This window comes from Peromyscus californicus, unplaced genomic scaffold (assembly GCF_007827085.1).
Source record: "Peromyscus californicus insignis strain IS unplaced genomic scaffold, ASM782708v3 Scaffold_15__1_contigs__length_86483966, whole genome shotgun sequence".
Classification (NCBI taxonomy): Eukaryota; Metazoa; Chordata; class Mammalia; order Rodentia; family Cricetidae; genus Peromyscus; species Peromyscus californicus.
Window position 1 is genome coordinate 49,190,621 of NW_026294447.1, and position 27,162 is coordinate 49,217,782.

The following is a 27,162-nucleotide window of genomic DNA, read 5'->3' on the forward strand; positions in this document are numbered from 1 at the left end:
TATGCATCCGACTGGAAGTCAGATGGCGGACTTCAACAAGTGCAGAAGCCCACAGTAGATAGAGCACAGAGGGAACCTGATGTGCAGGAAACCACCTAGTTGTGGTTTCAAAGGTTCAGTTCCCTGAGCGAGGGGAAACAGATGAGGAGTTGATCTAGGCTAATATTCCTCTCTTCACTGCAAACCAACCCTGGAAAAGGAGATTGAAGAAGTGCACCTCAGATAAGTGTGCAGCGTCCAGCTATTTGCCTGAGGCCTCGTCCCACATTCTTCCACAGCCCCCCTTACTCCCCCGCCCACTCCTGGGGCCGACAGCATTTGGTCCACCTTCTGCTCTTTGATCCCCCTCCGGCCTTTGATTCTCACCTGTCTCAGGATCGCTGAAGTCTGGCAATGTGATTGTATTAAGCTGTCGTCTGTCAGCGATGGTTCTATCTAAGAGGCTGCTCCCACGTCCAGAGTCACTGCAAAACACACTGTAAATGTCAGTCACCCCAAAGACGAGATCAAAGTGGCCCGGCAAGCTGAAGCACAGGGACAGCTACATGTGCGTGGACGCTCCTCATAGCCCCCGACACTCGAAGGGACCTGCACCCTTGGCTTCAGTGCCGCCCACAGAGCCAGGCCGGACGCTTTTATTCTCTTCTCATTTAAGATCTGAGAGAAGAGCGGGCCAGTGAGGCGGCTCAGCGGGCAAAGCCTTGCTGCCTAAGCCTCACAATCTGAGTTTGATCCCCAGGACCAATGGTGGAGGGGAGAACCAACTCCCCCAAATTGCCTTCTGACCACCACAGATGAGCTGTGGCATATGTACACCTGTTCACACGCGCATCTTTTACACGAACAAAGAAGGTAAGAAAGAGAGAAAGAAAGATGGAGGAAGGAAGCCAGGTGGGAAAGGAGGGAGGGAAAAGAGAGGGGAGGGGAGGGGAGGGGAGGGGAGAGGAGGTGGGGAGAGGGCAAAGGAGGGGAGGAGAGAGGAGAGGAGAAGGGAGGGGAGGATAGGGGAGGGGAGGGGAGAGGAGGTGGGGAGAGGGCAAAGGAGGGGAGGAGAGGGAAGGAGAGGGGAGGGGAGGAGAGGGGAGGGGAAGGGAAAGGAGGGGAGGGATTCTTCCAGTTAGTTTCTTGATAGGGAGAGAAGGGCTGGCATTCTGGGCCATGAAACTTTGGAATGAATTTATCCAGCTCCTAATGCACTACCCTCCAAGATGTCTTTGCCAACCACACCAGGGCTTTGAACTCTGTGGCATGAGAGCAATTACCCAGAACATTTCCAAAATTCTACAGTGCCAAGGCCCCATCCAGACCAAGCATATTAAAATTTCTAAGACAATTATGATTTCTCAAAATTCCTGTAGTTCCCAGGGCAGCTGCTGGATTTGAGGCTTCCTGGTCCTTGCTTTCCAGTGTGACCATCATGAACTTGAGGGAATTCCTTACATGGCTAGTATTCCCACTTAATACACAGGAAAAGGTGATGTGAAGTGCTTCTGTGATCCAGTCACAGCAGAGCTGTGGCCCCCTGGCTTTCCTGAGCTTAGAAGGCTGGCCAGAGGGGACTTGAGGACAATAGAGCACGGTTCGGGTGGCTGCCTCCAAACAGCCACGCCCACCAGCTTCCAGCACTGCCCATCTTTCTGGCGCCCATTTCTCCAGCTTGGCCTACAAAACAGGCTTGGCACCACCCACTAGCACCGTCACATGGACGCCACTGCAGGTTGAACAGAGATGAAGCAGTTAAAGAACCTTGGCCCATACAGAGTCTAAGACACAATCTACGAAGTAGGTAGTAGAAATATTATTATTATTATTATTATTTTCCTATCATGATAATGTCTGGAGCACTAGAAGTGATTTTTTTTTCCTGTTAAGACATTTGAAATCTACAATAAAGGAACACAATTTCCTTCCTGTGCGCAGCTGCTGCTGCCGCCCAACAGCACAGACAAGATGCGTTATGAACCTTAACACAGTTTACAGGCTACAATTTCCCCGTCCAGATATGGAGTTAGAGAAACAGGAAGCCGAGGAAACCTCGCTCACTGCAGACTGTCAGCCTGCACTTACTACATCATCCATACAGGCTTGCTGGAAGCTGCACTATTAATTTCCGCACTGGGAAACAAACACTCTCCCTCAGCAGAAGACAATGCAAAAGCCTGAGCAAACAATCATGTAAAGTGGACTGACTGTTTCTAATACTGGTCTGTTCACATAGTGTTTTTAATAGAAACAATCACAAAGGGTTAATGATCTGAAAACTGCAATGGCTCCTCTTCCAGGAAGTTTTCAGGAGGCTTTCTCTGGATATAAAATGGATTCTGCAACACATGAGGTATTAACAGTGCAGAGGAAGGACCTGCCCCGGCATCCAGTGGACCACGCTGGGAGGTGCTGCAGCCATAATGCTCAGCAAGCTCCAGAGCGTGAGCTTGACTGCCATGTGTGATGCTTTGGAAGGATCTCAAAGCTGGGGTCCTGGAGCCTGGATAGGGATCAGGGCTTTTATCCCACATCTGTCACTAATGAGTTATCACTTTGAGGAAGGCCATTGTACCTCAGTGATCTCTCTAGCCAGATGGAGTAGGGGAAGATTATCTTCCTACACAGAAGTGGGTAGGGGTGTGTGTGCAGATGGAACATTCTGGAGAGTTATAACTTTCAGGCACAGGCCAAAGGTCAGAAACATAGCTCCCTAGAAACATTGGTCTGGGTTACTATGTCTGGTGAGTTCCCAACAGACAGCTTACCCCTGGCCTTCCGGTGACTATGGGAGATGTGGGAAGTTAAAGGCTTCATACTTCAAACAATAGAAATCCCAACTGCAACCATAATCACTGATAATGATGCAAGACCATCTCCCCCCATCGGCAGAGCAACCACATTTGGGTATATCTCTCATTCTGTCTTCAATTGCCCCCTTAAAAACAGCATACATGCAACTATGCATCATTCAAAATTGAGATGCTTTTACTTCCAAATGGAATGTTTTCTTTCTAGATATGTTCCTCTCACTGACTTAAAAGTCACTTTCCCTTCTCCCTTTGGGACTCTGTCTACTTGGGCACTTCTCATGAACCACTTATCACCTCACCTCACTTCTCAGCCTGGCACTCAGCCTGCCAGGAACATCTCCCAGGAAAGGGAGATGGCAGGAAACAGAGAAAACCATTCCAGGTTATATGTGCTAAGAGGCAGTTTCGGGAAAGGAAATCAGAAGGCTCTTCAAGTCCATGGTGTATAAGCTGAAAATGTCTACACACATACATGTGCACCTCCAGGGAATTACTATGCCCTGTTAGGACTGAGAATTCAGAGTATAGTAGACAGTGGTTAAAATTGGAACTGTAAATTTCTCTTAGAAACTCCATAGCTGCAGAGAGGCTAAACACAAGAGGCTAAACACGAGGTGGTGGTGGAGGTGGAGGTGGTGGACCAGGAGTCAGAACCCTGGAGTGCCTATTCGCAGCCTTGCCTCTTTCCAGCTCCTAGAAAGTGTGTGACACACAATATATATTGTATCTAAGAGAGGGGCTGCAGACAGAAACCCATAGCAGAGGCTGACAGGAGAGGTTTAGGTCTTGCTTAGGTCCAGTATTTCCTCATCATGCTCCCTTTCTTCCCTTTTAGACTGGAAATGTATATTTTGTGCCATTATATGTGGGAAATATGTGATCTGCTTTTTGATTTGGATTTTACAGGGGGATTATAGTTAAGAGATTTCCTTGAGTCTCAGAAGAGACTTGGAACTTTGGACTTTTAAACAGTGTTGAGACTGCAATAGACTATGAGACTGTTTGAGTTGGACTTCATGCATTTTTTGCATTATGATATAGGCTAAAAGCTTATAGGAGCCAGGGAGTGGAATGTGCTGGTTTGAATTAGAATGGATCACATAGGCTCATAAGAATTCAATGTTTGGTCATTAGGGAGTGGCACTACTTGAGAGGGATTAGGAGGTGTGGAGGAAGTGTGTTACTGGGGGTGGAGTAAAAGCCCAAGTGAGGTGAAGGAGTTTCTCCCTCTTCCTGTTGCCTGTGGATCCAGATGCGGAACTCTCAGTTACTTCTCTAGCACCATGTCTGCCTGCATGCTGCCATGCTTCCCTCCAAGATAATGGATTAAACCTCTGAAACTGCAAGCAAGCCCCAGTTAAATGCTTTCTTTTTATAAGAGTTACCGTGTTCATGGTAAATCTTCACAGCAGCAGAACACTGACTAAAACAGGACCCCTGCTTCTCTCTAGCTTCTTAGGTCTGGGTCATAATGATCGCACAAGCTCTCAGTGTTTCTGAGCCTCACTTTTTGCAACAGTAAAATGAGTTGGATGCAACATGGCATTTGCCCATGTGATTCAGCTTTTCTGAAGACAGAATGAGAGCATGTTCTGAAAAATAAAAAAAGCCCTACCAAAATGCTGATGATTATTAGTAGGGCTGAAGGAAGGAAAATACGCATCTGTGTGTGTCAGCTTTAAATGCTATTTGTTGGTAAGTGACTGAAATAAGAGTTAGGAAGAAATAAGTTTCTTCCAATCATGAAGATGTCAGCCTGTGACTAATGACAGAGATGGCTCAGGTGGCAGTCATCAGAGGGAAGAGAAGTGATTGACAATTAAAAGGAAGAAGAAGAGGAGGAGAAACTGGTTGTCATCAGGAGACAGCATGCTGTCCTGGAGGGAGCTTTGGTGTCGGACAGCCTCGGGTTGACAGCAGCTCTACTGTATATCTCAGCTGGAGAACTTGGACATGTTCTGCAGTCTCCTTTAGCTTCAACTTTGTTTCCTCTGAAGTAGAAACATAGTTACCCCGCAGGCCAACGCAGGGACTGAAGGCTGCCTGCGCACAAAGGGCCCCGTGTGGCGCTGGCACAGGGAAGTTCTCAGTGAAAACAATTACTCCCATACCGGGCTGAAATGCTGTGATTCAGATGCTGGGAGCCCGTGGGGACCTTTCCCTGAGGTTCTGGTCAGATTCATGCTGTTTTGAGTGGCTAAGTCATTACAGAGAATTGAGGGGGCTTTATTCTTTACTAAGGGAGAGAAGACAAAACCCGAGACATATCCCTATCCTAAATGCAGGAAAATTTTCAGACCCAGGGAAGGAGAATCCAGCCCCCTAAAATGGCAGCACTTCACCAAATGTATGCTGGAGAGAACGTCCACCCACTTTGCCCAAAGCAGGAACTGCGTCCTACAACAGCAGGTGGAACCCTATTGGTACACGTTGTCCAAGGTTCAGCTCAGCAGCCGCCTTCTATTATGATTTCCCTCAAGCAAAAATAAAGATGGAAAGAGCTGCTGAGAACACAGGCAGGGGCTAGTCTCAATTTGGCCACTCTCTGTATGGCCCACGTCTTCCTCCACCTCCTCTTAGTGCCCTGAGGGCTTGTGCTGAGTCTCTGCAAGGATATGCAAGGGCCTGGGGAAGACTGGGAAACCCAGACAGGTGGAGCAAAGGGGTCACCATAACTGAACACGCAGAGGCAAGGGCAGCAGAGCCAGGCAGCTGCCAAAGACCCACTTCCTCTGGACAGAAACCAATTGCCTCCTGTAAAAACCTTTCTGCTCAGTTTTCAGCTTACTTATTTTTAGTAAAGGGTGCTTTTCACATACTTATCACGATGCTGCCTTGTGCTAAAGTCCATATTACCTAAAGACAGCCTGGAGGCTGTTGGTCCTATGCTGCTGTATCTAGGGACTTTGAAGTGTGCAGACTCCGTAGAGCTAGCCCTCTTTCTGCATGCTGCACTCCCTAGCCAGGGTCACTTGTCACCCCAGCTGCCCAAGCATGCCTAAATTTGTGCAATGGTGAGGGCTGCTGAGAAACATTTATTTATATCCTGAGAAGATGAAGTTGAAATAAACATACAGGGAGCTCTCCAGTAAATGGCTGCTGTGCCTCCCTGCCATGCCCAAGGCTTTGGAAGGGGTCATCTCTACCCCATGCCCAAGGCTTTGGAAGGGGTCATCTCTACCCCATGCCCAAGGCTTTGGAAGGGGTCATCTCCACCCCATGCCCAAGGCTTTGGAAGGCGTTATCTCCACCCCATACCCAAGGCTTTGGAAGGGGTCATCTCTACCCCATGCCCAAGGCTTTGGAAGGGGTTATCTCCACCCCATGCCCAAGGCTTTGGAAGGGGTCATCTCTACCCCATGCCCAAAGCTTTGGAAGGGGTTATCTCTACCCCATGCCCAAGGCTTTGGAAGGGGTCATCTCCACCCCATGCCCAAAGCTTTGGAAGGGATCATCTCCACCCCATGCCCAAAGCTTTGGAAGGGGTCATCTCCACCCCATGCCCAAAGCTTTGGAAGGGATCATCTCCACCCCATGCCCAAAGCTTTGGAAGGGGTTATCTCCACCCCACGCCCAAGGCTTTGGAAGGGGTCATCTCCACCCCATGCCCAAGGCTTTGGAAGGGATCATCTCCACCCCATGCCTAAGGCTTTGGAAGGGGTCACCTCCACCCCCAGGCAGGAACACCCTGCTCTGGCCCTAAAAGGTCTTTCAAGGGAAGAAGAGTATGGACACAGCCAGGCATTTGGTTAGGTATTTTTAAAGGCTTTCCAATTCTGCTATTTTTTTCTCTGCACATTCAATATTCTTGGTTGCTAAGTGGGAGGAAATGTGGGGAGGTGGGAGAGGTGTGGAGAACTGAGGGAAATTGGCAAAGAGAACACTGATGGTTTATTTTCTCCTTTCTAAAGGAGGTACAGGCAAAAGATGGGTTCCAGCACAGAAACAACCAGCTGAGGATTGCTGCAGGCTGGGCTATAGAGCAAAGGCTCTCTAATCCTGATGTCTAGGCTAGTCTAGAACTCATGCTCTTGGACTCTTAGCAACCCTCCTAACTTGGGTTCCCAGAGTTGGGATTACAGTGTGAGCCACCGCATCCTGTTCAACCGAAGAAACTTTGTTAAAAAAATCAAAGTTCCCATTTCCCACTGCTTAACTCACAGCCCACCCTTCCTCTCTGGAGGTCTCTGCAAACCATGGCTACCAGCCTACTTGTCTGCCTCCGACACTCCCGTTCCACTGAGTGACCCCCTGTCTGCCCCCTGCCTCCTTAGAGCACACTGTAAGTCATACATACACCTTGCCATGAACTTGAGGAATCTCGGGTGTTTGAGTTGTGGGCAGTCACTTGAATCATCGGATAACTCTTTGCTAAATTCCTCTGGCAATGTATCCCAGACTTGGGGCAAATGGGTTCTGGGGTATTTGCTGGTGACCTGCCAGGGTTGCCTGGCTATTCCTCTGCATCTGAGGAGGAATAGTTCTCCGCAACTGGAGAGCATCTTTGACTTCCTGCTAACTTAAGTACTACACAGCTCTAAGGGGCAGAAGTTAGCCTGTAGAAAACCATTAGTACAAATCTATCTGTGGGGTATACAATTGATCTCTACCTTGGGGAAAGACAACCCCACATTACACATTCCATCATCTTAGAAGATACTATGTTTGCATCTAGATGTAAATTCATTTCAGCATTTCTGCCTAGATACATGTTCCAATTCTTCTCTGAATGGATATTAACTTGTACGGCTCCTTCACAAATGAATGAAGTTAATAAAATCTTTAATATGTGTTTATTTATATTCGTATGAATCATAATTTTAACTTCTTCAAAATTATTTTTAAGTGTGTTCACAGCAACTTCCCTTCTGAATAGGAAGTGGCCTGCTGTTGACACAGATCCTTTAAATATTATTACAGGAAACTCATTTGCAGTATGTCACTGGCCATCTTCTATACATCAATTTCTAGGAAGATGGTTAAGTTTGTCCCAGGCTAGAGAGAGAAAGCATTTGTGAATGAATCATTATGGGTCATCCATGGGTCATTATGGGGTGGGAGTGGGGAAGAGAGGGGAACAAAAGAAACCCATGACTTAGAGGCTTCATCAGCCATGGAGAAGCATGAAGCTCCATGTGGTGGTTGAAAGGAAATGGCCCCCACAGGCCCACAGGCAGTAGCACTATTAGGAGGTGTGGCCTTGCTGGAGGAAGTGTGTCACTGGGGTAGGCTTTGAGGTCTCAGATGCTCAAGCCAGGCCTAGTGGCTCATTCTGACTTCCTGCTGCCTGCTGATTCAGACGTAGAACCCTCAACTCCTTCTCCAGCACCATGTCTGCCTGCACACTGCCATGCTTTCCACCATGACAATAACGGACTAATCCTCTGAACTATAAGCCATCCCCAATTAAATATTTTCCTTTGTAAGAGTTGCCATGGTCATGGTGTCTCTTCAGAGCAATAAAACCCTAAGACTTCATCATTATTATCTAGCATTTGTGGAGACCTGGGGTACAAGGTAGTGACAGAATTAATGCCAGATAAATGCCCATAGGTGAGGGCTCTGATTTGTAGCTACCCATGCAAACACGGCACAAAACAGGCACCAGTGGCCTCTTACCTGGGGTTGGTGAGGTTGTAGCAGGATTTCCATATCTGTAACATGTGCTTACAGGTCAGCAGCGCCTCATCTGGGCCCCGGCAGAGTGACTCCAACTTCACTTTGGAAAACAGTAGTCTACAGTGAAAGAGAAGGGAGGAAATGCACAGCTCAAGCCAGAGGCCTGCCTTTCAAATCAGAAGAGAAGTGGGCTCAGCTAGGGCGAGGGCAACTGCCCTCATTTTAATTTTTATTGAAAATATATTTTTCCCCATACAGTATATTCTGATCACAGTTTCTCCTCCCCCAGTTCCTCCTAGATCCTATTCAACCACCCAAATCTCTCCCCTTCATTTTTCTCTCTCATTAGAAAACACACAAGCATCTAAAAAACTAATAACAAAGTAAAAGCAAACCGGAATAGGACAGAACAAATAAACAGGAAGAAGAGCCAAAGAAAAGCACAAAAACACATACAGATGCAGTGACACACATATTGCACACACAGAAATTCCATTAAAAAACACAAAATTGGAAACAATGTATAAGCAAAAGACCAGGTTTAAAAAAAGAAAAAAAGAAAGAAGCCCAGACAAAGCATGAGACAAAAACCTTCTAAAAATACCATTGAGTTCATTTTGTGTTGGCCGTCTACTGCTGGGCACTGGGCCTGCCCTTAAGTGTGGCTTATATACCCAGTGAGACTCCCTTGGAGAAACTAGTTTTTCCTTTGTGAGTGGTTCTCAACTGGACATAGCTCCTCGGTTAGTACCAGGCTGTGTCCATTGCCCCTCTCAGCACCAGGACCCCATGTGGTTTAGACCTGTGTCGGCCCTGAACTGCACTCATCTTAGACTGGGCCAGCCATGCACCTGCAGGGTCTAGGAGAAGCAGAGGCTGCAGAGTCAAGGCTTCCTGACCTTGCTGTTCAACCTGTGGCCTTGTGCAAGTCTCCCCATGGAGGCAAATGCAAGTACAGCATACGGACTGTGGTGAGGTTAAAAGCACTGAAGTGGCCAATTTTATTCAGAACACAGATTTTATTAAAAACATGCCTTTTAGAACTAAGCCAATTTATTTATGAAACTTCAGAAATTCATTAAAAGTGAACCTTGGTTTATTTATAAGATTACACAGGAGATATGACTCAGGTGGTATAAATATCTGCAGAGAGCCCTCCAGGAGAATGCTCACTCTCTCAGAAGCTTTGAAAGCTTACAGAGCTGGACATGGTAACCCATGCATGTAATCCCAGCATGCAGAAAACTGAGGCAGGGGGATGACTGTTAGCTTCTATACAATGAGTTGCAGGCCAGTCTAAGCTATGGAATACCATGTTTTAAAAAAAAGACTTTCTGAAGTCACATAGTCAAGAGGACCATGGTGCAGGCCTCTTCTTGGGACCTGCCTAGCCCAGCTATTTACTGGCTATATTTTTGGATTTTGAGTCCTTTCACAATCATGAAAGTATTTCCTTATTCTTGATGTCACCCATGGTTTCATCTAGACCTGAGTGCTAAGCTGAAGAATTTCCCTTCTTTAGGTCTCTGACTCAGTCTACTCCGAACTGTCCTCCCTGTAGACATCAGACAACTGACTGCAGCCCACAGCTTTCGTAATCCCTGGACTCATCATCACTATCCTTGAGAAGGTTCTAGCACAGACCAGATTTCCCTTGTCTACTCCTTCAGCTCTCAGAAACCTTGTTATAGATTCATTTAACGATTATATTTCGCCCCAGCTAGAGAAATAGACATCATTCCTTACCACTTGCAAAGTGAGTCAAAAACCCCTTCACTAGTCCTTCAAAGCTCTCAGCTCACTACCCAGTCATGTGCTGTACACCCTCTACTTCCATAGAGCTGACCAGCTGCTGCCTCTCCTGCAGCTGGGCATGCTGGATTCTGGATCCTGACTCCAGTACTTACCAGCCCTCGGATTTTTCTACAGTTCAGCTAAACTAACCTTGTCAAGTAAGCCTTTCCACGACCACTTTCTTATTTTATCTTCTTTACTTGGCACAGACTCTAGCAGCTGCAGTTTGTTAATAAAGATAGGAGAGGGACAGCTGAGGACTGCTGAAGGCCTCCTGTGTGCCAGGCCTGCATGGGGCACTTAGACACACGGGTAGTGTCGTCCCTGTAATCACCTTTCTGGGTAGGTAGCATTTATTTCTTCACATTGAAGCCCTCTGGCCAGTTGCGTTTTGGAGTGCATGACCTCCCCTCCACAGTGCCCGTGACTGTGACTGCTCTCTGCTCATTGGACCTTTCATCACATCTGCTCATCAACGGCTTTCTCTGTAACCCATGGGAGATCAAGACATGCATTTCAAGTAGTCTAATGAGATACAGGAGAGGTCTTCAGCCTCTTGTGATATAATATCCACCTTCATGGTACCTAGAGCAGTGAAGTCCCTGCTGGTGAAAGATGGGACAGGAGCAGGTGATGAGCAGGCTGTGGTCCCTGACCTGAAAACAGTGGGCACCAACAGGAAGGCCAGAAGCAAGCATGGGCTTGGCTCTGACCCACCATACCTGAAGAGATGAAAATCCCCTTGAAGCCTACTGGGGCCACCTCCAGACACTGGCAGCCATTCAGGGGTCTTGAGAGTGTTTAAAAAGAGCCAGAAGCTAACTCCTGCTGAAGCCTACATGAGTCAAGAATTTTCTACCCAAATCTAACATGTTAGGAGGGAAGCAGCAGCTTCTGGTTGGAGGCCCATAGGATCTTCTAAGTGAGGTGACTGCCAAGCAACTGTGTCTAGGAGAGAGTTCTCCTAGGACTGTGAAGCCTACAGGCCTCTTAGACACTGTAGGTGGCTGGGTTCTTGGGTAAGAGCAAACCAAGGTCTTATGGCTTGGCCAGGCATATAGAAAAGTCCGGGAGTGGGTGAGAATGTTTCCTTGTTTAGTAGCAATTAGCCATGATTCCTTCCACTGTCCCCAAGTACAAATGCCAGGGTGCATCTTGAAGCCTTGGCTTGAGGGAACAGTTCTGTGAAGGTTTCCTGGCTGGGAAAGAACTTCTAATTAACATGAAATAACAGCTTTCAAACACTTGACTCGGGATATGGAGCTGAGAGGTGTGGGCTGGATTTAAGAGAAGCAGACAGGAAGAACAGTGGTGGAAATGCTCACACACGTGACGGGAAAGGCACTGGGAGGGAGGGGGTGGGGACAGCAAGAAAGAACCTGGCGGAGGGAAGAGCTGGGGAGCCAAGAACACAGGCAGCTAGCTTTCCTGCAGGCCTGTGCGTGTGCGCACACACTCGCTAGCTGTGAATGCACAAGGCGAGCAGGGAGACGGCACTGTCTCGTCACCCTCTTCCTGAACTTCAGCAGCTTTACAAGGCAGGAAAGAGTGGTGAAAACAGAACCGATGCTTATCACCTCTCCAGAAACAGGCTGCTGAAAACATCTGGCAGGAAGCAAGTACTGTTGGCACAGAAACACGGAATACACAATGACCTGCATTAGTCTGACGCTGCTGAATTCCAAGATACCATACATTCAATTCACCGTGGAAATCCCAATGCAAGAAAAACAAAACAAGTGACGAGAAAGCTTAGGACACAGTGTTGGACACAGTACATGCCTGTCACCTGCTGCAGTGAGCAGAAGAGGGGACACCACAGGTAAGAACAGGCTGGCATGTCACCACGAACAGCCATGACAACGTCAGAAGTCATGTACTTCCTAGACTTGGTTCAAAGTTCAATAATCTTATTTAAAACATATTTTGTTCAGAGACCCATTGAAAATGAATCAAAATTAATGAAGAACAGAACACATTAAAACACTAATTCAATTCTGTGATGGTTAATTTCAACGGTCAACTTGACAGGAACTAGAATGACCTACAAGACAAATCTCGGCAGGTCTGTTTCTAGATTGGTTTAACTGGGGTGTGAAGACCCATCCTAAATCTGGGGCACCGTCCCATAAGCTGGGGCCCTTATCTGAATAAAACAGGGAAAGCAAGTGGAAAATGTTCATCCCTCAGGCATTCTGATTTGAGTACAGACCGACAAGCACTTCCTGTTCCTACCACCATGCTTTCTGCTTTTTCTCTGTTTTCTGCATTTTGCCTCTTTTTTTTTGGGGGGGGGGTGTTTCAAAACAAGGTTTCTCTGTGTAACAGCTCTGGCTGTCCTAGAACTCGCTCTGTAGACCAGGCTGGCCTCGAGCTCACAGAAATCTGCCTTCTGCATTTTTCCTTAAGCGGCTTCCTGTCAGGCACTTTGGCTACAGCAAGGAGAAAAGTAACTAATAGAGACTTCATCACTAATAATTAAGATTTAGAATCTTCTACATGCCTGTTGTGATCTGGCTCTTGTCACCTTGGTTTGTTCCCGGCCCATCCTCTGGAAACCAGCTCAAGCCATGGCCAGCCCCTCCCTCACCTCACTAGTCTTTATGCTCCTGGGGCTTTGCACAGAACAGCAATTTCTGTTGTTCGAAATATCTTTTCAAGCCATGCATTTTGGCCTCTCAAGCACCTACTCATCCTTCAGAGTGGATGCCAAACAGCACCTCTTCAGCCTTAAAGAACGGGAGTAACCCCCACCCAACGACAACACAATTGCCAAAACCACAAGAGCTCACAACTGCGGGATAACAAATTATAAGCCAGGAAACGTATGCTTCCAAGACAAGTAATATAATAACAGCAGCAGCAGCTGCGAGATGCTTGAAATATTTAATCACCGATTCCACAACAGCCCTGCAAATTAGGCAGAGAGCTAATCGGCCCAAACGCACATCACAGACGCTGAACTCTAAATCTATCTGACTCCAAGGCACTGAACGAGAAGCAGAGGACGATTTCAAACCTTACAATGACACTAATGAAGAGGTGGTATAGCACTGTCTAGTCCACTGCCAAATATTTAAACCCCCCAATGTGAGAGCAGGGGGATACAGTGTGGCATAAGGCTCAGTCCCCAGCCCTCTGAGAACTTCCAGCCCAGTGAGGACCATGCTGTGGCCTGGAATTGAAGAGTGGGGTTCTGCTCCTAGAATGTCACATACAAGATCCATTAAGGGACAGTCACATTTGTGCACTTGTATTAGTGATTTGCCTTTCATCCCAAAGTCTGATACATATAAAATTCTAGGTATTTGAATGTCCTAGTTACTCAAACTTTTACTTTTCATTGAAATTCATTAATAATATTTACCCTACTTTGGAAATTTTCAAAGAATCCTAAGATAGTTCTTGGAATAAAGACTGTGTTTGGCTTAGGGAGGACCTACAACTGTCCCAATGAGGAGTTAGGCCATGTGGTACTGTGAAATGCCATTGTTCTTCACAGGAAACGAGTTGAAGTGGCACATGTCAGGGCAGGCTGGCCATCTAGGGACCATTCCTAGGATGATGCTCTGACCCTCGGGAATCTGCCCCACCCACTGTACGTGACTCTTGTTCACCCTTCTCCTGGGTCCACTCCCATAAGTCCCAACTTGGGGCTAGGGGGAAAGATAAAGCTAAAAGTGCATATTTCAAAATTCGGAAACTTAATACGCCTCACAAAACTTTCAGATCAAGAATGCTCAGTGAGGGCTGAGGAGATGGCTCGGGGAGTAAAGTACTTCCTGTGTAAACACGAGGACCTGAGTTTGGATCCCCAGAACCCATGTAAAGCCAGAGGTAATCCCAGGACTCCTAGAGTGGGATGGGAGGCGGAGACAGGAAGATCCCGAGACGATCATTGGTCAGCTAGGCTGGAGTATGCAGTGGGAAACAAGAGATCCTGTCTCACACAACATAGAAAGCAACACCTGGCATCTAAGGTGGTCCTTCCCACTACAGGTCCTCAAGATCTTCACACATGCACTGAGCCACCCAGCCTACATTCTCATACTCTCTCTCTCTCTCTCTCTCTCTCTCTCTCTCTCTCTCTCTCTCTCTCTCACACACACACACACACACACACACACACACACACACACACTCTGTCTCTGTCTCTCTCTCACAAAGATTTTAAAAAACTGGAACGTCTGAGGCTCTGATATCCTCTAGCTTGTTAAGTCCCTTGAGGAGGAAACCTGCATAATAATCATCTAAGCCTGCACTAACTAGCTGTGAGGGCTGCATTCATGGCAGCTGATTTAGAAATAAAATCCTAGGAACCTGAACACTTGGAATCTTGTGCGGCTCTGTGAACTCTTAAGACTCCTCATGTCAGGAACCTTCCTTTGCTTATCTCCTGACTGCGGGCAGGATGCAGAAGCAGCTGCGCAGAGCAGCCTGGGAGATTTGCTACAGTGGGCCCAGATCCACAGAACCCTGGCTATCCCCCACCCCCCTTCAGAGCTGGGCAGACCACCTGGAGAGACAGAGCAGAGCTGCCGCCAAGGCCCTGAAGGAAAGCGTGCCTGTGACACTAGGCAAAGGAAAGATGACATCAGCAGAGGTGGGGGTGTAGGGTGGGTGCAGCAAGTGTGCTCAAAAGAAATTTTAAATAATAGAGAAGACGGGCTGGCAGCCGAGCCAACTGATCCGAGCGATATGAGAAATGCAAAGCAATGTGGTGATGAGGAGAGAGATGAGGATTTAAAGCCAGATGAGTCATTTGGAAACAGGTGTTCTGAAAGAGAAGGCGAAGCAGGCCATGTGCAGCCAGCCCTGTCCAGGAGAAGCATGTCTTCAAATCCAGCCAGCTAACCCTTCTGAAGGTTCCAATGTAGCCTGAATGAACTCTTCCTCTGTGACTGTTAATACAAATCAAATATTCCTTGAGTCCTCACTCTAGGCTTACTATGTGCTGTTTGGAGCCATAGTTGACCTGGCTGGGCTTTCTTAACGGACGAATGCCAGAGAAACAAACAAACAAACACACGAACAAAAAACTAGCCTGTGGCCCCGAGTTTAGCTACTGTGACTAATCCCCACCAGGCAGCCTGTGATGCTGGCTTACAGCTGTATGGGGCCAAAGCTGAGACACAGCCTTCTCATTCCCTTTCATCACCAGCTGGAAGGAATGAGGTGTCAGCCAGGTCACGTGACTGTTAATACATATCAAATATTCCTTGAGTCCTCACTCACTGCAAAGAGTCAGTAAATGACACTCAATCTGGTTACTCATTGGTTACCCAGGAAATGATGTCACAGATCATTTGGTTTACCTAACTACTATTGACATATATGATCTCTTATTTATGATCTCAATGGGAAAAGAAGATACAAGTTTTTAATGCAAAGCTAGAAAAGACCTCAACAGATCTCTGAATATTTTGTTAGTCTGAATATAGACCAAGACGTGTAGCTGCAGAATCTACTGGAAAGATTCTTGTGAAAAACAGAATCTCTCTCTCTTCTACCTGCCGCCCCCCAGTTGGAAATCACACACAGCTAGATTCCCATGTAATGTGGGTATGAAGTTAAGCTGAAAAAGCACTGCTGTTTATAGCTCTCCACCCTGATGGAGGACAGACAGACAGACCGTCCGTGGTCTGTTTGAAAACAAAAGAAAAACAACTACCCAGGAAAGAGCTCCCATGGTCCTTGTACTTCGGAAATTCTTCCCGTGCTTATTCATTCCCAGGAGAAATTAATTAATTTATTTAGAATTGAGGGCTTGTTAAGTTGCCCAGGCTGGTTCCAAACTCTTGGGTTCCTGAGAAAAAGGAACTATTGGTATGTACCACACTCGCCTCCAATGAGACTCTTGGGAGCACGCCTTTAGTCCCCAAGCTAGGTGGGCATTCTGCACACCCATTCACACTAAGCTCACAATTGTGGGCACCCTAGCTGTGGTAAGGAACACATGGCACCTGCCCTACCAGGGAGACCTTCTGAGCACTTTCTGAGGGTTGTGCTAGAACTCTGCCTAGTGTTGCCCACATGGCTACAGTGAGGGTGCACTGGGCAGCCACAGTCTCCCAGTCTGGGGCCTCATTCAGAGTGGCAGCTACTCATGGTCCTCCCTTGGGTCTGGAGAGCACTGAGCAACTGTCCCACTAGCATGTGGACATGCAGAGATCCTGAATGGGCTTAGTAAGTCCTATTTCGGGATGAAGACTCAGATGTTTTCCAGAACAGGTAAATGAAAATCATGTTCAATAGCTGGGAGAGTCTGGCATTCAAAAATATTAAATGTTTTTGAAATGTATTCAGATCCAAAAATCTTTGCTGATAAACGAACGCTCACAGGCTATTCTCAGGCTTTCAAGGGGTTAATCTGGATACTTGGTCCTGTCACACACCCAGATGCATTCTGCCTCCTGGTCAACTGCCAACATCGTGTCTGAGGGCTAGGTTCTCTTCAGGTAGCAGCTTCTCTGGGGACAGGTCTACCCAATGGCTCACTGACAGATGTGAGCTATTTGACTGCTAAGGAAGTTCTACAAATGTGACCATTTTGACATCCTCCGCTGCTCTAGGAGACACAGTGCAATGTGCCAGCACATCTGGAAGCTCATTGGCCTTTCTCTCTCTCTGGTCTCAGTTGCCAACAAGCAACAGAGTTGCACTATCTCCCCACACTCTCAGGTCAGCTGTCCCAGAACATCAAGACCACACTCATTTGGTAAAACAAAGATTCTTAGTGCCAAAGAATATGTAAGTAGCTGGTTTTTCAGGGCTCAGCTGCCTCTTATCCTGCCCTGGGAAGGATGGGGCTGGGGACAGATGCAAGCCTGATGATGTGGCTGCACCCCTGTGATCCTAAGCCTGCCTCTTCTTTATGACAGACCATATTACTGACATTTTGCCTCTCAGTTCAAAGAGTCAATAAATTGGAACACATCCTCAGCCGTCTAGAAGTATTTTTAGAACAAACAACTGACATAAATCACCTAAGGTACTATATAGTTTGCTTCATTATTGGCTCCTGTTTCAGTAATTGATCTCAGTTTGAATTAGTATTCTGGAGCCGTGAAAATGACCTGCCCTGTTTGGACTGAAAACACCCCTGGAATCACGCTGCCATCATTTCGATCCCCTTGAATTCCTGCTTTAACGAAGGGAGCCATTGAATGCCGTGCTACCCTCAAAACAACAGGGTCTACACACACAGGCAGGACTCCTTCTTAAGGGCTCTCTGACTGAATGGAATAAGGCACCAAAAGGGGACAGAGCAAGAGGGTGACAGAGAAGTTGCCCTCAGGTTTTGTAAAGGGAATGGTAAGGAATGCCCTTGGCTCAGCAATCACAGAGAGTGCCAAGGGAAAAGAAAAGTCGGGGACAGAAGGGCTAGGCAGACACATGCATGGTAGCCTCTCCCCAAGGCTACCAGGCTGCTGTGCATGGCTGTGGGATCCAGCTGCTCACAGGACATGATGCTCAGGTTTCTGGTGTGCAGAGCAATCTGGGCAAGGCACTGCAGACCCACAGTTTCCAGAAAGCATGCTGTGAGAATTCTGAAGGTGATTCTTGGAACTACTGACTGACACTAGGAGATCAACTTCCTAGGTGATGACTGGAGAGGAATGGCTTCGGTGCGGACCTTCTGACCTCAGCCTGACTTCTCCCTGCTGAGCAGACTTGACCTTGAGCTGACAAGGAGACTGGCCCACCTTGAAAGAAATAAAAATGTACCTAAAGAGAGGGGCTCTTCTGGAAAGGGCACAAGATACTTGAGGAATTTATTTATTTACTTATTTATTCATTTTTTTATTTTTTTGGGACCGGATTTCTCTGTGTAGCTTTGGGCCCTTCCTGGAACTCACTCTGTAGACCAGGCTGGCCTCGAACTCACAGAGATCCGCCTGCCTCTGCCTCCCAAGTGCTGGGATTAAAGGCGTGTGCCGCCATCACCAGGCTTACTTGAGGAATTTAAACCAGAAGTGCCTGACTAGGTGAACATGGGAAAGAGGTGTAGGGAGCACCACCCATCACATTGGGACTGGCTGCTTCTGGCCACCTAGGAAGGAACACTCCCCGCACCAAACAAACATAGCTGCAAACACTTCCAGTCTTGCCAGTCTTTGGTTGGAAACTCCATGTTGGCCTCTGAGCCATTCATTGGTCAGTGGATTGGGGTGCTACTCCTAACAAGCACCCCAGTTTACCAAAGACTTCACCAAATACCCAAACCTCACAGAAAGGTGACATATGTCAGGATAATGTGTGGGATAAGTCACCTTGGCTCAGCAAGTCTATTCTGAAAGAATACTGGTTTAATGATCCAGACCAAGAGTCCCTAGTCATCTAATTCTGAAGAATACTTACTGGAAACCATCCTATACCCAAGCACATCAACAATAAAAGTCAAGAAAGTTGTTGTTTTAATAAATGCAGTAAAACATATATAGTATAAAATTTGCCATTTTGGCTATTTTTAAGTATATGGTTCAATGGCATTCAAGTATATTCACAATGCTGCGCCACCATAGCACCATCAGTCTCCAGAATTTGTGTGTATGCATACAGAGGCTGGAGGTCAACCTCAGTCATTGTTCCTCAGGTGCTACATACCTTGTTTTTGAGATAGGGTCTAGCACTGGCCTGGAGCTCACTGATTGGGCTAACTGGCCAGTGGGGAGTTGCCTGTCCCCACCTTCTCAATGCAGGGATTACAAAGACATACTACCACACATAGCCTTGTAAAACATTTTATGTGTATGGACGTTTTGCCTGCCCGCATGTCTACACCCCACATGTGTGTAATGCCTGCAGAGGCCAGAAAGAGTTTTGGATACTCTGGAACTGGAGTTATAGACAGTTGTGAGCCACCATGTGGGTGCTGGGAATTGAATGAACCCTGGTCCTCTAGGACAGCAGCCAGTGCTCTTAACCACTGAGCCATCTCTCCAGCCCCTACATATAGCTTCCAATGTGGGTTCTAGAGGTCGAACTCAAGTGCTTATGTTTTCACAGCAAGTGCTTTACTGACTGAACTATATCTCTCTGGCCTTCAGAACTCATCATCTGGCAAACTGTTCTGTAGCCTTTAAACAGTAACTCCCCGGCTCCCTGGCCCTCCCGTTGGCCCCGAGACAAGCGTGGTTGGTTATGTAACCCTCCAGTAGTTTTGTCATTGCTCTGAAGTTTGGTTTTTCCTGCTTAAGTAGAGTACATACTCACACTTTCTCATGGACTATTTACTAGTGAGGGCACCAGCTCGAGAGCACTTCTATGAAATCATCAGGTGTTAGACAAAGCACAATAAAGTGACTTTTCAAACACAAGTTTGGATCTTTATGGTATGTGGACACCTTCAGGTGTGTTTGCAACTAAAAACATCCACCTCTCCGGCTCAGAGGACGCAGATCGTCGGAAACACCTTCTCTGCAAGGATCCCTAGCCCTCCCTCACACTTGGGGGAGGTTTTTCAGGTTTTCATGTTCCTTTTTACACCAGTGGAACCTGAAAAGACCTGGACACAAACCATTCACAGAGGCAGTCATCTACTCAGCAGTAATGACCTCTAACATTCACACAGCACACTGTAACAGGCATGATGAGAAATGGATCTGGAGAGATGCTCAGTGGTTGAGAGTACCTACTGTTCTTCAGTTAAGTTCCCAGCATGCATATATAGACTTACAACCATCTGTGACAACAGTTCTGGGATCTGACACCCTCTTCTAGCCTCTGTGGGCACCAGTCACATACATGGTTCATTTATATGCATGCTGGCAAATACTTATACACATAAAATAAAAAATAATAAAACTTGCCTACATATTCTCAAAGGAACTCAGTTTAAGTTGAAGCCTCCTCTTGAGCAGCGTTTTGATTTAGTGATTACAGAGGCCATCACTGTGCCTGAGCTGAGTAATGACGTAAGAAATGTGCCCCTTAAATTTGCCTTTGATAGGAAGCTGGACCTAAGAAGAAGGCTGTTTACCTCATGAATCTTGACCTGCAAATACTCACAGGATGTCTGGGTGGGCTGCTCCTTAATGTAATCTTTTTTTTTTTTTTGAGACAGGGTTTCTCTGTGTAGCTTTGTGCCCTCGAACTCACAGAGATCCACCTGCCTCTGCCTCCTGAGTGCTGGGATTAAAGGCGTGCACCACCACCGCCTGGCCCTTAATGTAATCTTAATATAAAAATTCTAACACAAATTCTTACATAAATTGCTCATGTCAGAGCATGTCAGCTTGAAAATAAAAAGGGGGCATTCCATATCATTTTGGGAGCCCAGCCTAACCCAGATATTTTGAAAATATGATGGGGATATAAGAACAAAGAAAAATTACAGGTCTATTTTGAATGTAAACATAAATAGAAAATCCTTTTAAAAATTGACCAAGGAAATCCATAAGAAATTAGCTTATCATAATCAAAATGGAATTATTATAAGAAGACATGGCTAGTTTAACATTTAAAAATATCAATATAATATTCATAGATTAAAGGAGTCAAGTCATACAATCATCTCAGAAGATGCAAAAAAACCATTTTATGAAATTCAGTATCATTTTTGATTAATAAAAACATTTCTGCCAGGTGGTAGTAGCACATGCCTTTAATCCCAGCACTTGGGAGGCAGAGGCAGGTGGGTCTCTGTGAGTTTGAGGCCAGCCTGGCCTACAAAGTGAGTTCCAGGACAGTCAGGGCTATTACACAGAGAAACCCTGTCTCAAAAAACCAAAACCAAACAAAACAAAAAAAACATTGCTTAGCAAATGAGGAATAAGGAAACATCCTCTATCTCTTAAGCAATATTTGCAAACAACTCCATAATAAGCATAAATATCTGATGGCAAAACAGTGAAAGAATTTCATTCAAATGTGCTGAAGGCACTAACATATAATGAGGTAAGGTAAAAAAAAAGTGAAAGTTTAGAGAAAAAATAATTTTAATTATTTCTGATAAAAATTATCTGTGTAGCAGGGCGGTGGTGGTGCATGCCTTTAATCCCAGCACTCAGGAGGCAGAGCCAGGCGGATCTCTGTGAGTTCGAGGCCAGCCTGGGCTACAGAGTGAGTTCCAGGAAAGGTGCAAAGCTACACAGAGAAACCCTGTCTCAAAAAACCAAAAAAAAAAAAAAAAAAAAACCCAACAACAAAAAAATTATCTGTGCAGAAATTCCAAAATAATTGATATATAAATTATTTGAATTATTAAGAATTTAACTGGACTAAGAAAAGTATTCAAAAGTCAGTACCCATTCTATACTCTAGTGGCAAGTAGGTAACAAATCTGATTAAAAACATTTTACATATATAAACTGTATATAAAAAAACCAAAAGATTTTCCAGGGAACTAAGAATAACCCTAGTAAAACATGGACAAAATATTTATGAATAAAATTGCAGAACTTCCTAACGACATGTTTTGTTTGTGATAGTATGGTGATATTTTATTTGTACTGAAATGTGACTTGTATGTTAATAAATAAAGTTGCCCGGGGGTCAGAGCTATTATCAAGTCATAGTGAAAGCTGGGTGGTGGTGGCGCACGCCTTTAATCCCAGAACTTGGTAGGCAGAGCTAAGTAGATCTCTGTGTGTTCAAGGATACAGTCAGCATTGGAGACACAAGCCTTTAATCTCAATACCAACCATAGAAGACCTGGAGGTCTGTACAGACAGGCAGTGATGAGGCAGTCATGTGGTTGGGTTTACAACCAATGAGAAGGCAGAACAGAAATTCTATAAAAAAAGACAGACACAGGAAGTAGCTCTCTTTCAGAGAGGTACAGTGACAGTGAAGGGTACGGTTTTTAGCTTTTAGCTATTGCTCTGACCTCTTGGCTTTCATCTCTGTATTGGCTCTGTGTTTCTTATTTAATAAGACAGTTAGTTACATCTACATGATAGTCTCACTATCTCCTAGGCTGGCCTTCAACTCCTGATCCTTCTGCCCTACCTCCCAAATGCTGGGGTTAGAGTGACCCAACATGCCTGGCTTTCATAAAGATGATATTATTATTAATGTTATTATTATTCCTCTAGTTTTTAAAATTGTATGTGTATGAGTGTTTTGCTTCCATGTACATCTGTGTACCACATGTGTGTCTCAGCTTGCCCATGAAGGCCTAAGGAAGGCATCAATCCTCTGGAAGTGGAGTTACAGACAGCTTGAGCTGCCGTGTGGGTGCTGGGATTCAAACTTGGGTCCTATAAGAAAGTAGGAAGTTCTCCTAACTGTTGAGTCACCTCTCTAGCCCCTCATAAAATATTTTTAAAGGCCTAATTCATTACAGTTATACATGGCCAAGAATTAAAAAAGCCACTGTCAAAAACTGGTAATTCTCCCCAAACTGAGCTATTATATTTAATGTAATCCAGTCAAAATTAAGGTTTTTTTGGGTGGAACTTGACAATCTGATTTGTACGAAAAGGCTTAGAATGGTCATGAGACCCACAAATGACAAGGTACAGGGAAGCCTAATTCATCTATAACAAAATAGCAAGAACAAGGCAGGAGATGGAACTCAGCTAATGGAGAGCTTGCCTAACAGGCATAAGGCTCTATTTGAGCCCCAGCACTGGATAGCCTGTGTGTCTATAATCCATCACTTGGAAGGATGAGGCAGGAGGCCAAGAAGTTCATGGTTTTTGTCTCATAATGCTTTGCAGGACGTTTTTCTAGCTTACAGATCTTTTTTTTTTATATATATTTGTGTGTGTGTGTGTGTGTGTGTGTGTGTGTGTGTGTGTGTGTGTGTGTTTATAGGATTTCTGTGTGTCCAAGTGTCTTAGTTAAGGTTTCTATTGCTGTGAAGAGACATCATGGCCACAGCAACTCTTGCAAAGGAAGACATTTCATTGGGGCTCGCTTACAGTTCAGAGGTTCAGTCCATTATCATCATGATGGGGAGCATGGCATCGTGCAGGCAGACATGGTGCTGGAGAGGTAGCTGAGAGTCCTACATCTTGCAGGCAACAGGAAGTCAACTGAGACACTGGGTGGTATCCTAGCATAGGAAACCTCAAAGCCCATCCCCACAGTGACACCTTCTTCCAGCAAGGCCACACCCACTCCAACAAAGCCACACCTCCTAATAGTACCACTCCCTATAAGATTATGGGGGCCAATGACATTCAAATTACCACAGTGAGTGTTTCTTATACTTTTTCTTTGGCTCCTCCCCCATTTGTTTGTTCTGTCCTATTCTAGTGGTGGTATTATTATTATTATTATTATTATTATTATTATTATTATTTAGATGCCTGTTTGCTTTCTAATGAGAGAAAAAAAAAGGAGTGGATTTGAAAGGGTGGGGAGTTGGGGAGGATCTGGGAGGAGATGGGGGAGGGGAAATATGATCAGAATATAGTGTTAAAAATTATTTTCGCCAGGCAGTGGTGGCGCACGCCTTCAATCCCAGTACTCAGGAGGCAGAGCCAGGCAGATCTCTGTGAGTTTGAGGCCAGCCTGGTCTATAGAGTGAGATCCAGGACAGGCACCAAAACTACACAGAGAAACCCTGTCTCAAAAAACAAAAACAAAAAATTATTTTCCATTTAAAAAAAACAAGAAGACCTGGGTTCAGTTCCCAGTATCCACACGGTAGCTCACAACTATCTATCATTCCAGTTCCAGGCAATCCAGTACCTTCTTCTGGGCTCTTTGGGCTCCCAAACACACATGGTATGCATAAACTAACTTAGGCATACACACACAAACATACACACATACACACATACACACACACACACACACACACACACAAATAATAAATAAACAAATAAATTTTAAAAATAAAAGAGAAGCAGCAAATATAAAGAAATCACAGCTTGTATCAACAAAAAGAACTTGTAACCATAAATATTAAAAAAAAAAACCTCACAAATTTCATAATCTGTGAAGACAGCCCAAGTCAAAACTAAGCAAAGACTTCTATACATCCTTTACAGAAGGGGAAGACTGAACGACCAGTGCACAAGGAAAAGACAGTGCCCCCTCATTGGTAAGGAGGGCATGCCACAGCTCACAATGCAATCATTAGCCTATGGCCACTGTGCAGCAAAGAACAAATCTGGCAATATTGGTGCAGGAGTCACAGGGGCTCTAGGACTGGAAGGAACACTATCTGGCCAAAGCTTTGGAATTATTGGTAAACTCAAAAATACACATATCTGCCAGGTATGGTAGTGCATGCCCACCTTTAATCTCTTCACTTGAGGGGCAGAGGCAGGCAGATCTCTGTGAATTCAAGACCAGCCTGGTCTACACAGTGAACTCCAGGTCAGCCAGGGCTACACAGAGATACCCTGTCTCAAAAAAAAATCAAAGCAGCCGGGCGGTGGTGGCGCACGCCTTTAATCCCAGCACTCGGGAGGCAGAGCCAGGCGGATCTCTGTGAGTTCGAGGCCAGCCTGGACTACCAAGTGAGTTCCAGGAAAGGCGCAAAGCTACACAGAGAAACCCTGTCTCAAAAAAAACCAAAAAAAAAAAAAAAAATCAAAGCAAACAACAACAGAAACATACATCCTATGACCTATGACCTATCCATTTCTCATAGAGTCCATAGGAATCCTTGGATGTAGGTGCTAGGAGACTTGTAGGGAATATTTACAGCAGTATTTTCCATCACAGCCCCCCAAAGAAAGCAACCATATCTACTTACAGTAGATTGGGTAAATATGCAACAAGACCAAACCTCAGGAACATAGTTTAAGCACTGAAAGCAAGTAGTACCTGAGTTGTATTTTAAAATACATAAAACATTCAAAACTGAAAATCTTCATTACTTACAAATGTAAACATAGACAGTGACCAGATAAGACAGTGACCAACATGAAGTCAAGACAATAATTAACCTGTCAGGTGAGTACAACAGGACTAGCCAGAAAGGAAACCATCCATTATATTACATGAGAAATATTTGTAAATGTATGTGTGAGCACAAATGAATACATACATAGGCAATTCATGGGCACCATTAATGATCTTTTCTTAAGTAAGTAATGAATATTCATGCTTTATGCTATCATCTTAAATATACTGAATAAACATTCTTTAGTTTCTATTCATTATTTGATAACAATTAAAATGTTTGAAGCCACTGGGGTGGTGTGATAATATGAATTACTTTCAGTCACTAAGGAGTTACCAGGACAAGTGCCTTATAAATCCATTAGCCAACTCAATTCTCACAGTAAACCTCTGATACAGGTATTTTATTAGCCACATTCTGCAGATGAAAAGATGAGACAAAGTAATTAAGTGACTTACTCAGAGCTCGAGGGTTTGAAGTTCAAAGCCAGGTTTGTCCAGCTCCTACAGCTGAACCCTTAACTTCTATAAAAAGAATCTGCATTTCTTTTCTTCCATGCAGAATTAAGCCCACAACACCAGCTTCTCCAGAGTTTACTTCTGGAGTTCCTTTAGGAAGGAATTTCAGGCTGAGGATGTGACTCATGTGAAACATGTGCAGTGTTTGCTTAGCATGCATGAAGCCCTGGGTTTCATCTGGAACATGTGATAAACTGGGTATGATGGCACACACTTGTAATCCTGGTATTTGGAAAGTGGAGGCAGGAGGACCAGGAGTTCCAGATCATCCTCAGCTACAAGGTTAAGTTTGACACTAGACTGAGCTACATAAGACCCTGCCCCTATACCCCCAAAGGATTTCTGGGTCTCAGAACCCCTACAGTTTTTGAATCTTTATTCACTTACAGTTCTGCTTCGAACAACAAAATGGCTGAGATGGTGGCTCTTAGACTTTCTGGTCCCTGTCAAGCTTTTTGAAGGTACTGAAACATGAGTTCTAATTTCATGGAGAATGAGGATGCTATATGGTCCACTCTGACACTGTACTGAAAGGCCTGCAGCAAACATCTCAAATATAGAGAGGGCTGACTCCAGTTCATGGTTCTAGAGGTTCCAGGTCACAAAAAGTGCTGCATCACTTTGGGCCTCTAACAAAGATACAACATCTTGGCAGGAACTCAGAGTGGAGCAAACTCAGTTTGTGGGTCATAAAGAAAAAGAAAGAGAGAAGACAAGCTAAGGTCCTAATGATGTCTCCAGCAGAACCTTAGACTTGCTAAAGCCTATCGGCACCTTATGCTTCTTTATCCATACCACAGGTGGTAATAACAATAACCAGTAGCCTAGACATTTCTATCAGATACATACCACCTGTGGTGGGTTGAATGAGAATGGCCCCCATAGGCTCATATTTCAAATACTTGGAACCATTTGGGAAGGATTAGGAAGTATGGCCTCACTGGAGAAGGTGTCACTAGGGGCAGGCTTTGAGATTTCAAAAGGACATGTCATTCCTGATTAGCTCTCTCCATGCCTCAGGCTTGAGATCAAGATGTAGGCTCTTAGATACTGCTCTAGTGCCATGCCTGCATGCCATGCTCCCTGCCATAATGGTCATGGACTCATCCTCTGAAACTGTAAGACCCAATAATCATTTTCTTTTATAAGTTACCTTGGTCATGGTGTTTGCCATAGCAATAGAAAGGTAACCAAGATAATACCCTTTAAGATCCAAAGTACTTCCCCAAAGCATCACCTTGGGGAGCCTCAACACAATAGTCTTTGGAGGACACACCTCCAAACCAAAGCATATAGCATATGCTTTGGTCATGGTTTGTGTGTCCCCGAAGTGTTCTGGTGTTGAAAGCTTGATCCTCAGTGTGGTGATATTGGAAAGTGCTAGAACCTTTAAGAGGGGCCTGGTACAAGGTAATTATGTCACTGGGGACTCTGCTCTTCTAAGTAACTGATGTAATTCTTATGGGACCCTAGCTAATTTTCTTGTGTATAGACTGCTATAAAAGTGCAAGGCTGGACCATTCCTGTTCTCTTGATTCCTGTTCACTCTGACTTCTCCTTTGTGCATGTGTTCCCTCCATGTATCATCTACCATGTAATAGATACAATACAGCCAAGGAGACCCTCA

The 27,162-nt window shown here is 45.3% G+C and overlaps 1 protein-coding gene across 6 annotated transcripts in view; it reads right to left on the reverse strand.

The window, feature by feature from the left end:
* Positions 1 to 27,162, reverse strand: part of Ttc7b (tetratricopeptide repeat domain 7B) — a 216,825-nt gene that overhangs the window by 48,628 nt on the left and 141,035 nt on the right. For all 6 annotated transcript variants that reach the window (XM_052738772.1, XM_052738769.1, XM_052738767.1 and 3 more), the window contains 2 exons: positions 8,415 to 8,531; positions 367 to 464 (listed from right to left, as the gene is read on the reverse strand). In XM_052738772.1, coding sequence (XP_052594732.1) covers positions 367 to 464; positions 8,415 to 8,531 — 215 coding nt within the window. The remainder of the gene's footprint in view (positions 1 to 366; positions 465 to 8,414; positions 8,532 to 27,162) is intronic.